We start from the raw sequence: 13743 nt of genomic DNA on the forward strand, positions 1-13743 counted from the left end.
GACGTGACGGATGGAAGGACGGACAAAATGAGTTATATTAATATAGTAGGTACAATAGTTAAAAAACATATTTTATTTTAGAATGGGAGAAGGTTACTCTTTGGAATTTCCAGGCTACAAACCTCAAATTTTTAAGGTATCATTAAATTACAGATATATTCTATATTATAAAGTAGTAATTTTTTTCTTCTGAAGTTAAAGTTCTCAGAAATTGATGATAATAAGGGGGGGAGGAAGTTTGTACAGTTATAGGAAATGAAAATTCAGTATCAAATTTTGCCCTGGCCGTTTGGGCCTGTTTTTATAGTTATCAACCTAATTCTTTTTGTAAGCTGTCTTATATGATTGGATCTACCTGTAAAATTTTAAATATCGAGCGGATTTTTTAAATGTAAGCTTTTATTATATAGATGAGTTGATTAGCCACCCCATATTTCATTTTTGCACTTTACTTCTAGGGGCTTTTGGGGTAAAACAACCCCCCTCCCCCCAAATACAAAATTTAAAAGTTTTGAGCTTACAAGCCCTTAGAAGTAAAGTGCAAAAATTGAATATGGGAACTTTAAATTTTAGTGTTGGGGGGGGGGGGAGTCTTTTGCCCCTCTAGCCCCTAGAAGTAAAGTCCCAAAATTTAATTTTCAAAGTTCCACAGGTAGGTCCAATCATATAAGAGAGTTTACAAAAAGATTTAAGTTTATAACTATAAAAACAAGCCGAAACGGCCAGGCCAGAATTTGATACTGAATTTTCATTTCCTATAACTGTACAAACTCCCCCCCCCCCCCCCCTTAGTTGTACTTTATATCAAAGCTTTATTAATATCTTAGGTTGATTTTAAGCTATTTTCCTGACCTCCCCTGTCCTCCCTTAAAGGCTAGGGGTAAAGAAACTAGTCTATAATACAAAGTAGAACGATGTCTGTCTGTCCGTCTGACCGTCTGTCCGTCCGTCTGTCTGTCTGTCCCTTAAGATCTCGGTAACCACTGAACCGATCGGATTCTACTCTTCAGGGTATCTACCTATTGGTCCTGTGGTGGTTTTAAGCTATTTTCTCGGGGGGTGGGACACCCCCAACCCCCCCAAAAACCAAAAAATCCCCCCCCATTTTTTTTTTTTTTTTTTTTTTTTTTTTTTTGAAGGAGTTTTCCATGGTCCTTTATGGTCTCCAGACTGGCCAGAGTGTACGTTTTGTACGTTTTGTACGTTACGCATCGAATCTGTGTACGTTCTGGACGTTATTTTGATATGTGTACGTAACGTATTTTAAAATTGGTATTTTTGTACGTTTTACGTTTTTTTTTAAATAATAAGAATCAAATATTAGCAGAAAAGTAATTTGTATGTTTTGTACGAAAATTTTTGCAAAAACAATAGGTGTATTATTTAAATAAATTCAATTTCAATCTTCAATTTTCATAGAACAAAAATATGTATGTAAATTATGCATATATGTTATTAGAACTTACAGTTTAAATTTATGGATTTGAAATATATGTCCTATAGATATAGTTTAAACTATTGAACAGAAAGAGATATGCAGTTGACTAAATTCAAGTTTAAATGCATTTCATGCTACTACCCCTTTAATAGATTTTACGAAATTTTTTTTCAAATTTTTTATATACTTGGGTAAATTTTCCGAGATATCACATGGTGCACAGTGTAGGATTAAGAAGTCTTATTTTTTGGTATCTTCAGTTTTTAAAGAATAAGAATCAAATATAAGTGTAAAAGTATTTGTATATTTATTTGTATTTGTACAAAAAGTATTACAAAAATAGTATATTATCTATAATGCAAAGTAGAATGATGTCTGTCCGTCTGCTTGTCCGTCTGTATATCAGAAGCTTAATATCTCAGTAACCACTGAACCTATTGTGCTCTACTCTTCATGGAATATACCTAATAGTCCTGTGATGGTTTTTGCTATTTTCTTTGGGGGAGGGACACTTAAAGCTTTTTACTTTCTACTAGGATTAGAGGCTTCGTATCCCTCTTTTATAGAATCGTTTGTTGGAAATTTGTCAAAAAAATATAAAAAAAGATTGTGATTATTTTTTTCATTTAGGCTTCGCCCCATGGTGCGGTGGGGGTTCCCCCACCCCGCTGATTTGCATTAGTTTACAAAAATAAATTGAGGGGTGGTTGATTTTTTTTTTGGGGGGGGGGGGTGGGTTTCCCACACTCTAAGAAAATAGCCTAAAACTACCATAGGACTAGTAGATATATTCCCTGAAGATTAGAATTTAGAACCCAATCTGTTCAGCGGTTACCAAGATCTTAAGCTTTAGACAGACAGGCATTGATTTACTTTGTATTAAAGACTAGTATTTTCTGAGATCTTTAGCAATAGACAAAATAACCCTATATCCTATTATATGTTTATCCTATAAATCCTTTTTTTTCTGTAACAAAGAATCTCGCTAACTGCTGAACCGACATGATCTTTGTGAGGTTGTAGGCTATTTTCTCTGTCCTTCCATATCCCTTCAAGAACCTGTATTCAAAATGGTAGAAAAATAGCCTAAAACCATCTCGGTAACTGTGTGAAGTAGTTATGAAAATCTTAAGCATCAGACAAAAAACTTACTACTTTATTTAATAGAATATACTTAGTACGTAATAACAGGATGTATGTCTCTCTGTCAGTTTATTTGTACCGAAGGTTCTCGCTAACCGCTAAACCGATATGGTTCTCTTTTACAGGGTAGCTTCTCATAGGTCCTGGGAGAGGGTACAACCACCCTCCCAAGAGAAACTACTCTTAGAAAAAAAATCACAACCCTTCCCCTATTTTTTCTTTCTTTTTAAAATTATCACTTTGTCAGTCCGTTATGCTATCGGAGAAACATGATTTTCTCGGCTCCTGTTTTTTGATTGAATAAGTTCACGTTCTACATATTTTCATTGAGATTTGCCTTTTGGTTGGGTGCTAGATCTATTCCTAGATTTTCTTTTTTTCATGGTTTTCTCGACTTCTATTCAAGATAGACGGCTGAAATTTTCAGGGAATAAATAAATTCACATTCTACATATTTTCAAAAAGTTTCTTTAAGGTTTGTCTATTTGTTGCAGTGCTAGATCGATTCCTAGATGTATAGGTTTTTGTGATTTTCACAACTCATATTCCTGATAGACGGTTGTAATTTTCAGGAATTGTATTAGTTTTCATTCTTAATACTTCCACTAAATTTCATTGAGATTTGCTTATTGGTTGGGGGGGCTGAATTTATTCCTAGATTTTCACGTTATTATATATTTTTAAAAGGTTTTGTGATTTATTTGAATAAGTTAAATGCTTATTTTTTACGACACTACTCTATAGTTTATATAGTTCCCAGATTTCCATCCATAACTTTTGAGCTTCGCTACTTAAGGATGTTGTCATCCTTGTTTTTTACTTTTTATTTTTAAATAAAAAAATGGGTTTTTGAATTCAACTCCCCCCCCCCCCCCTAATCAAGTTCCTCTAGAGGCCTCTAAGGGCGTAGTCGCTGGTCTTTATATTAGAATATACTTTGTACATAATAACAGAATGTCTGTTTGTTTGAACCAAAGAATCTCGCTAACCACGGAACCGATATGGTTCTCCTTAACAAGATAGCTTCTCATAGGTTTTTGGAAGTTTTTTAACTATTTTGGGGAAGAGTATCACCATCCACCCTCCCAAGAGAAATTGACTTTAGAAAAAAAACTACCTCCTCCCCCCAAAAATGAATTTTAATTGCGATTTTAAGTTAATTTTTTTCCAGATGTCTATAAATAACTTTTGAGCTTCGCTACTTATGTATGTTGTCATCCATTTTTTTTTATTGAATTCAACTCTCCCCTCCTCAAGTGCCCCTAGAGGCCCCTAGGAGCGTAGACGCTAGTTCTTTTGAATAGAGTAATAGGATATCTTGTGTCTGTCAGTTCGCTATGGTTCTCCTTTACAGGTAGCTGCTAGTAGACTTAAATGTATTGATAATAGGTAACTAGGAAATTTTTAACTTATTTTTATTAGGAATGTACGTTTTTTTACGTTTTTTATGTACGTAACGTATTTTTTTTGTGTACGTTATGTACGTTTTTTATTTTTAAAATTGGCTGGCCAGTCTGGGTCTCTCGCAATAATAATTTTTTTTATCACCTCTTGGGCAAAGCCCCTAGAGGCTAGGGGCGAAGCCGCTAGTCATTATATAAAGTAATAAGTTTTTTTTGTCTGAAGCTTAAGTTTTCAATAACTACTGAACTGATTGAGTTATCCATTTTATGGAAGCTTCTTACAGATCCCTGGATAGTTTTAGGCTATTCAATTAGTATATCTTAGTTTAGTTTTAGGCTACTTTCCTTACTCCTTGGAATACATAGCTCATAGATGCTAGGAGCGCAGTTGCTACTAAATATAAACACCATCAAATATGTTTTCAGGGTAAACTGGAACCTATAGATCTACGGACAGCAACCAGATCTGGAAATAAGAAAGTAACTCTCATAACAAATCTGGAGACCTTTGGCATTGACCCCAACAGATTTGCACACAAGTGCCAGGTATACAGGGATCTAAAGGGACAAGACAATGGCCGAAATATGATTCACAAAATTACCCCTTCGGTAAATTTAAATTACTGGTTGAAACGTTTAAATACCTACTTAAGTTAGTTCAACAAATCAAAAAGCCCCAAGGTTATTAAGCCAACGAATACCTACTAAAGCGCCAATTTGAAACTTTGGGTACTAGTGTAAAAAACTGTCCATTGTCGCCTCTCTGTTCGACTGGTATAGCATAATTATAATAACAAATAGAAGCTATATAAATCAAGTACCCATAAGTATACACTGCATTTTTTTTTATTTCATCATGTTTTTGTTTGCTGAAGGGTGGGGGGGGGGGGGTAATCTCAAGTACCCCCTTCCTCACATTTGGTTAGTTACATACTTGTGTTACCTTGATGTTTTTCATAATTTTCTTGTTTCCATCCAGGAAGCCTAGTCAAGCACAGATTAACTTGAGAATGTGGCGAGGAAGGGGGGGGGGGGGTCGGGTTAGGGTATAGTTTTTGTGTGTTTTACTTTAGGTCAGGTTAGGTTAGGTTAACTTATATTTATTGGGTACAGGGTAGAAGAAAACAACAACCTCCACTCCCCTTTAATTTCAAATATGTGTTCTGTTTTCTGTGCTTGCGGGGTACTTTGAGAGAAAGCACTTGATTATTTTTAAGAATTTCGTACCAATTTTAAACTTCTCTGAAAAATGTAAAACAATCAGTGGAAATACATAGACAAACAGGCATCCATCCTTTCACTTTAGTGCATAAAGGGATTTTATATTGATTCTTTATTAGGTTGGTGTAGCTGCCAGTACTTCAGTGACGCCAGCGCCCAGTAAGAAGTCAGGTTGGGAGGTTCTCGTACAGGGATGGATATACAGTACGTGGATACTATCACAGCAGAAATATTGCTAAAATGGACTTAACTTATTGGTCAGTTCTTTCATCCAGTAAGATGGAAGGGGATGGGATAAAGAGGGTAGACGGGAGTATCATTATTTTAGCCTGCTAAGAGTTTCACTTTATCCTGGTGTAATATCCAAGTAAAAATATATCTATTGGTACAGGGGAATCAAATCACATTCGCCAGCAACCTTCTCATTCAAGAATACAAGATCCCTAGGAAAGACTTATTTGTTTATTTACGATTTTTGTGTTAATTTCAACGATCTTCCTAATATATGTATGGTACAAGTACGTCCAAGCTTTTTTAGAGCGGAAAAATGGTGGGGGGGGGCGAAGGTTTTTTGGGGGTGAAATGAGGGGTTTCAAAGTTTGAGGGGGGTAAACTTGGACGTCTATATTAAAAAGCTATATCTAATAGAAATTTTTTGCTTTCTAATTCTACAAAAACTCGAGTTTTACGGGATCTATATTATAATCATGTTGTCCTTAATTGAAAACTAAAGGATACGCCCCCTAGGGGCACTTGTTTTTGGGTGGGCAAATGTTTTTTTTCCTCTTAAGAATGTCGTGATACCCTTTTCCAAAATAGTTATAAACATTCCATATACGTGCAAAGTAGAAGATTTACTGTACAAAAGAAACATATCGGTTCAGTGGTTATAACGACATTCTTTGCTTCACACATACAAACTCACACACTCAAAGACATACTGTTACTTTTATTATAAAAACTCTATTATTGTTAAATAAAGTCTTTTGCTAATTTGTTCAGGAAGTACGTTAAAGGAATTGAAAATGCTCCAAAGTCAAAGAAAAAATAATTATTAAAAATATCAATTTTATATCTTCAACAAAATGCATTATCCTATATCATATGCTTTCGTCCTTATTCTGTGATTTTGTAAATGAAAGAAGTTTTTTAAATGCCGCAAAATATACAAAAAATATCATAAATTGTTAAAATTTGACTTTTTCAGATTAAAATGTAAATTGATCTATTATTGCTAATATGAGATGGATCAAAGACTAAAGAAATTTTGCTACAAATACGACATTTAATATATTCTATACACGAATCCTTCCCCTTTTCTATTTTTCTTACCCCCAAAAAATTCTTTCCATTTCACCTTGCTCTATGGGTGTTGTCTTACACTAAGATAGACTTTCTTTCTCTGTAGAAATAATCCTCTTATCTGAATAAAATAAGTTTTTCAGGGGAGTTTTATCGGGGTAGATTATTGTTCAACCTCTATCTGAGAAAGATTTTTGTTGCCAGATTGAATTTATTGAAATGTTCTATTAAAATAAAACCTTAAAATAAGATAAGATTAAAAAATTAGGATATAGTGAAAACATGTAGGTAAAAATTATTAAAAAATATTAATTTTTTAACCACTTCTGGCGACTTTGCCTTCTCAGTGCTAAGAAAACGTAGATAAATTATTAGCTATATAAATATTAAAACAATTTTATGCAAGAATGGACTTCTAGCTTTGGGCTTTTTAAATCTGTATCTATAAAATACCAAGTAGGCCTAATTAGAGTGAGAATTTGTAAAACATTGATCTTTTCCATCGCTCTTCATCTTTTGTGTACATCTAGGAGTCAAAGACTAGCTAACTATATAGATTACTATATATATTGAAATTTCTTATTGAGGGAAACTACTATGAAAATAAAAGGGGTAGTTGCACCAAGTGCAATTAAATTTGAATTTAGTGAACTGCATATCTTTTCCTGTTCAATAGTTTAAACTACATCTAATAGGACATTAAGAATTTAAATTTTCTACCAGGTAGTTTTAAAAATATCAAGATTTGAAAATCATATTTTTGTTACATATGCAACATAAATGGCTGTCCTGTTTTCATAAAAAAGCATGATGGCTTTGGTGGTGCCTAATTGATTGCTATTTCCTATAGTACAAACTTATATATGTTAGATGGTATTCTTGTAACCTATGCTTGCAATCAAACTTACAAATGAATTTCATGCAACTATCCCTTTAAAATTATTTCAGGGTTCAATAGAATGAGATAGTTAGAATTTACAGTGGTGGGTCAGAAAAATATTTTACAATTTTTTTTTGAGGGGTGGGGGGGATTTTAAAGGGCATTAATCTTTCACCGTAAGAATCTTATGGATCAATTTTTTAAAGATATTTATAAGTATGTGTACATTTGATAGGTTTAGTATAGGTGTTTACTCTATATTTGAAGGTGTTTTCCCAAACTGATGTAAGGGTATCATTTAACAGATTTCGAATTATAAGACTGAAGATTGCTTCTAAATTTTGTGGGAAGCTAAGGCTGTGGCTTATTGTGGGGCTTTATAAACAGTTCCTTCATAAAGGGTGTTAAAAAAAACAATTGTTAAAATTATAAACATCTTAAGTACTTGAAATCTTGGAGACAGAATCCATATTGTTTAGGGTTTTTGATGGGGCATATAAAGAGAATTTTATAGATACATAAACCAGAGGTGAATTCTTAAAAAATTTTATTGGCTCACTACCTCACTAAAATCAGTGAGGCAGCATTATCCCCACCTAATTTTTAGCGAGCCCCTCTGATTTTAGTGAGGCATTAAGCCAGAAAGTTTTTTAAGAATTCACCTAAGGTCTTAAACCCATTCATTGCTAATTTGGCATTTAAGAAATACAGACCCATCAAACATTGAAACATGGTTAGGGTGAGGCGGGGGTAAACCGGTAATTTTTTCGGTTTTTTGAGAAAAAAAATGGGGTAAATATTAATATTTTCAAATGAAACCAAGACAATTAGCTTACAGAAAAGACAAGCGTTTCGAAGCCAGGAGCTGGGAGCAGCAACATTTTTGGTGGAGCCGGAGTTGGAGCCGTATTTTTCATTAAAAACGGCTCCGGCTCCAGATTAGCTAAAAATGATTTTTTAAAGTAATATTATAATTTGGCAACAGTCTATTTCCATATAATACTAAAAAACTATTGTTACTTAACAAATAGACACACATCCTTCTACTTTTATATAGCTTTAATCAAATAAAAGGTAATCTTTTTTTTTGAAAAAGACAAACATGTTTTAATTTGTGACAAAATATGCATTCTCCTGGTAGAGCAAAATAATCCACCATGGCTAGGTCTTGAGATGTGGTGCTCTGATGAGGTTTACAATTAAATATTGTTTACTTATTGCCATTGTTTGAGAATTAATTAGATTAACTTACATTTAAGTTTTAGGGTTTACAATGAAAATTTTGAGCGATTGGTATTTTTACTACACATTTTAGACAATGTATAAGTTTTGAACAAAAGTTCTGTGCAGTAATATAAATATAAAGTTAAAAGAAAAAAGAACTTGAAGTTAACGTAATCACTATATCTGCAATTCATTAAATATTTATATTTTACTATTAAATATAGAAACAATAGAATTATAAAGCTTAATGGACCTCAGTAAATAATTCCTCAATTTTCTCTTTACACCTAAATTATGTTACTCTATATATATTCCTAGTCTTTGATCGTAGCCTCCATTCTATGGGGTTACGTCACACACACACACACACATACATAAATATATACACAAAGTCAAACACAATAAAGTGTCTGACTAACTATATAACTAGCAAAGTTGCTTATTACGTTAAACATTTTACTATTTACAGTTCAACAACTCGTTCTTCTTTAAGAAATTTTGTGATTCTGTTAAATGTTATGTGATCCATTAATATTTAAAGGGTTGCTTCCAAGAAATCAATGGTAAAACTGAAATACCTATGTGATTTTAATAATTTTAATGTTTAGCCACATTAAAATGAAGAATGTTTTTATGCCATAATGATATCTGCTTGAAGTATAAAGACTCTTATTAAGAATATAATACTCTTGTGATTTATGCAATATTAAAATGTGTTTAACCTGATTTAGATATGCATAATATGATCATTTATGCGCAGAGAGGGGCTGTTTTGGTATATTCTAAATTCAAGACAAAAAAATGATGTAAAATATAGATTGTATCTACTATTTAAACTAAAATCTTACACATTTATTGTGTGAAAATAAGTAAAAAGTTAATATTAAATGAATTATAAACTGAATACTTATTGTTGCATTGCAGTGAATCTTTCAAAAAATTCAGACTTCTATCTTGAATAGTAGCAGAATAGAATTACGTTTCCATCTAAACATACGTACATTTCGATTTAACATTTACATTTCGCTACTAAAAATTGAGCTTGTGTATGTTAACGTTTTATTTTAAATTCAAAGGTCACATATGATATAAGATCGAGGGAGGAGACATTGGGTTGTTTATTGCACTAGTCCCCAAAGTTTTATAATAATGTTTATTATTCGTTGGCTTGATAATTCTGGGACATTTATTGAATTGTGTTTGGTTGGTTAGTTCATTAGGATTAGTGCCTAAACATTTCAACCACTAATTGTAATCTACAGAATGGGCAATTTTGTGTAACATCATTAGGGATATACATTAATATATCGCCCATTGTCTTATCCCTTTAGATCCTTGATCATATATAAAAGTTAAAATTTATGCCTTGTAAAATTTGGTTTATTATTTTGTTATTTCAACTCGGCGGCAGGTGAATTATTTGTATAATCTTGATAACACTTAATTATTATTCCAGTACGGCTTCGAAACCGATTAAAATCCGCTTGATTAGAACTGGTTTTCAGACATATTGAAAAAATGTATAGTATCGTATAACAGACAATTTCCCACGAATATTAAATTTAAAAATCATAGGATTAGTACCAGTTTTGTTAGCATAGGCCTTCGGTTCCTAGGGGCTATTAAACTGGTTTTAATCATATAATATTTAATTTTGATATCCCCGGATAGCTGTCTACAATACGATGCGATAAATAAGGGGGGGGGGGGGGTTTAATGCAACCATCTCGTAATCAGTGAGCAAATGGCACTTAGAATTCGAATTTCCATCTGAAATTTTGCATGAGTAATCCTTGGTAGGTCTATTTTCCCTAAATCGAACAAAAAGTTGGAAAAGTAACGGCTAACGGCTGGCGGCTCAGCTGTTTTGTCATTTTTTTGATATCTATATTGCAAATTAGTCACGAAACCTCTCTCAACATAATACTCTTTTCTACTCCAAAACGCTATCAAACGGTTCTACACGGTAGCTGTTGGTGCTAGAAGTTTTAAAAATGGTTATTGCTATCATTTAACATGAATTAAACCAAAAATATGTTTTAAAAAGTTGATTCCTACGTAATTGATGATGGATTTACCCTGAAAATAGGCTAAAAACGGCTGAACGGCTGAGCCGCTAGCCGTTACTTTTCCAACTTTTTGTTCGATTTAGGGAAAATAGACCTACCAAGGATTACTCATGCAAAAGTTCAGATCGAAATTCGAATTCTAAGTGTCATTTGCTCACTGATTACGAGATGGTTGCATTAAACCCCCCCCCCCCCTTATTAAAACTTTAATTAAGATTGATTTAAACAAAATATAAATTATTGCCGGCGGCTGCGCTATTATCGAATTATGAGACTTTTATTCGAAAGAGGAAGAAGGCAAAAATAGCTTGATACCTTCTGTAGGCATAAATCTAATAATAAAATAGTGATAAACTGTCCTACCCAGGTTATTGTAGGCAGTGGGGTCTGTTCTGTTGGCCCAAAACTGGCAGACCCATTTTAGATTTAGTCTGAAGTTGTTGATACACGTTTACAACGGTTTAAAACAAACCTGAAAGAAAAATAAACCAATAAGTAAAAAACACAACAGTTTCTTTATTTTTAAAAGTTACAATACATATGTTTAATTTCTTAAGGTTTGGGCTTTCTACTTTGAAATTTTAAGGCATTTATCACTTGAATATAAGAGTCATTTTGAATTGTCAACAAGTACTTTTTAAGAATTGAGCTTATTTAAATATAACTTACTTCGCAAGGTTTTTATCTCCACGTTCAACTTGGCCCAGATGTTACACCAGAGATCCTCAACCAGCCTCTTCAAACAAAGCCGGCGTTCAAGTTTTCTTCACCACAGAGTGTTCTAAAAATTGGCTTTCATAAGATGACTAGCAGATAATAATTTAGTGGAAAATTATTTAAGGATTGGGCATATATGAATTTCAAATCTTTCTTGGAGCAATTTTGTTTAGACTTATATGTCGTTATATTGAAGAACCGTACCTTTAATTGTAGCAGGAGCCGTTTCTAGCTACACCAGTTTGTCTTGAATACTGGGTCCAATCCTTAAAAAGGAAAGTATCATTAGCATGGAGGAGAAATATGCCTTGTACAAGTTTCTTTTCTTCATGATTATTAATTTTTCTTATTTGTTCCAACAACAAATTAGTTACCTAGTATTCTGTGGGTTAAAGCAGCTCCTCAATGGCTAGTTGAGGCCCACGAAGGTCCAAGTCCACAAGTCCAGCTTCCCGGCCGTCCCAGGTTGCAATATCAACAGAACCGTTTCCCGTCAATCCTTAAATTAACTCACATGAGATTGGAAATTTGTTAACATCTGAATTTCAAATTTCTATTTATACCTATCCCCGTTTTCTTTTCATTATTTTATGGGCTGTCTTTCTCTCATTTGATTGTAGAATTTTAAATGTTTTTACCTTGCAATAAGCTCATAGTACTTGGAGTTTCATTTTAATAGGTTTGCTTGACTTCTGAAATTATAATATGCCTTTCATTTTCACTGTTAAAATTCAAATGGATTTACAATTTAACATTACAAGATTCTTACATATAAATTGTTAACAAACAAATCTTTTTATTGAATCTACCTTTTTAAGGATTGACCACGCAGTGTAAAAAAGATGGAGTTTTGCTTTAATTATCTTAAATTATTTTTAACGTGGCCAAATACATAAATACAATTTTCTAGTCTGATACTTAAATAAATTGGTCTATTAAATTTAAGAAGAACAAATTTCAAAGGAAAATTAAGTCAATTTAATAATATAAACTACAACTAGGTTTCTTTGTTTCTCGTTGAAGAAAGTGGCAGGTTCGAGTCTTCGCCTCTAGCCAGAGGGGGGAATCCATAGGCGTAGATAGGGAGGAGTTTCTGAGCCTCTAAACAGATAAATACTACATAAACAATCTTAGGACTTATTCTAATCTTTCCTTTCTAATCTTTCCTATGATAGAGAACAATCGGTACAGTGGGTATTGTGATCTTAAGCTTTCTATTCATAATATACCAGCGGTGCGCCCTTAGCAAAATAGGGACAAAAAACACCCTAAGGCTTTAATCTAAAAATAAATAGCCTAAAACCATCGAGGGACCTATGTAAAGCTTTCCTGAAAGGGATAAATCAATCATATTTATATTTAGCAGGTTATCAGCTATTTTTGTCTCAAGAATATAAGGTCATAGTGGTATTTTTTGTCATAAAGATATTAAATATTAGTATTAGTTAAAGAGGGCGTGCCGCGTAAAGTAAAATTTCTTGAAATAACCCATGCGTAACATAATTAATAATCTATAAGGACAAAATGTTTAAATCAAAATTTGTCATTTGAATGTTTGTATATTGATATGGCGTACTCTTATGCGTATTATATGCTCTATCGCGTCAATAAATAAGTATGTCTTGGAACTCCCCCCACCCCCCCCCCCCCTGGACACGGATTAATTTACTCCAAAATAATTGGTTGAAGACAGGGTTACAAATTTTGATACCCCCTTAAATCAAAATCTGAGGCGGGGAAGTTTATGTCCAATGGGGGGGGGGGGGGCAAAGGGGTGTTTATCTTCCTGTAAAAAAGCTTGGACGTCTTTAAATTGAGCTTCACTACAGACAACACGAATCAACAGACTCAAAAGTCAAACAAGTTTATTTTGATATATTGACGTCGTATTGTGCATATTTTTTTCACACCCCCATAGCTATTTTTTTTGGAGGGGGGGTTGATATTAGGTTAAATGTCTAAATTTTGATTTCAGGGATCTAAAGGGATAAGATAATGGCTTATGAATTGGTGTACATCCTGAATGATTTTACACGAATCTACTCTTTTTGTAGAATACATTTAGTGGCTGAAACGAAAAACTTTGGGGCCTAGTACAATTAACAGTCTATTGTCCCCACTCTCTCTGGTTTGTTTTCTCAAATATTTATCCTTGTCTTTTTATTTGGAGTCATAGAAAATTATTTATTTGGTTGAATGCCTTTTCTATAATTATCAACGGTATGTCCATAAATGTCCAATTTTAAATTTCTTTTTTTATCAGTCACAAATTTTGAATCCTTTCCATCCAATCAAATTCAAATTATTATTGAACATTCGATTTATCTATATATATTTGTTTTTCTT

The 13743-nt window shown here is 33.0% G+C and overlaps 1 protein-coding gene and 1 long non-coding RNA gene across 2 annotated transcripts in view; one reads left to right on the forward strand and one right to left on the reverse strand.

Annotated features, from left to right (window-relative positions):
* Positions 1-6419, forward strand: part of eIF2D (eukaryotic translation initiation factor 2D) — a 31521-nt gene extending 25102 nt beyond the window's left edge. Inside the window, exons 18-22 of the mRNA XM_080176995.1 lie at positions 82-136; positions 4411-4530; positions 5325-5390; positions 5591-5650; positions 6206-6419. Coding sequence (XP_080033121.1) covers positions 82-136; positions 4411-4530; positions 5325-5390; positions 5591-5650; positions 6206-6256 — 352 coding nt within the window. The 3' untranslated portion in view covers positions 6257-6419. The remainder of the gene's footprint in view (positions 1-81; positions 137-4410; positions 4531-5324; positions 5391-5590; positions 5651-6205) is intronic.
* Positions 6420-11028: 4609 nt separating this feature from the next.
* Positions 11029-12519, reverse strand: LOC145332216 (uncharacterized). The gene is made up of 5 exons (XR_013884085.1): positions 12036-12519; positions 11772-11896; positions 11602-11663; positions 11350-11461; positions 11029-11152 (listed from the first exon to the last, which is right to left on the reverse strand). It is a non-coding gene; the product is annotated as an uncharacterized LOC145332216 (long non-coding RNA).
* Between the last annotated feature and the right edge of the window lie 1224 nt (positions 12520-13743).

This window comes from Acartia tonsa, chromosome 11, assembly GCF_053477335.1.
Source record: "Acartia tonsa isolate MP-2025a chromosome 11, ASM5347733v1, whole genome shotgun sequence".
Lineage (NCBI taxonomy): Eukaryota > Metazoa > Arthropoda > Copepoda > Calanoida > Acartiidae > Acartia > Acartia tonsa.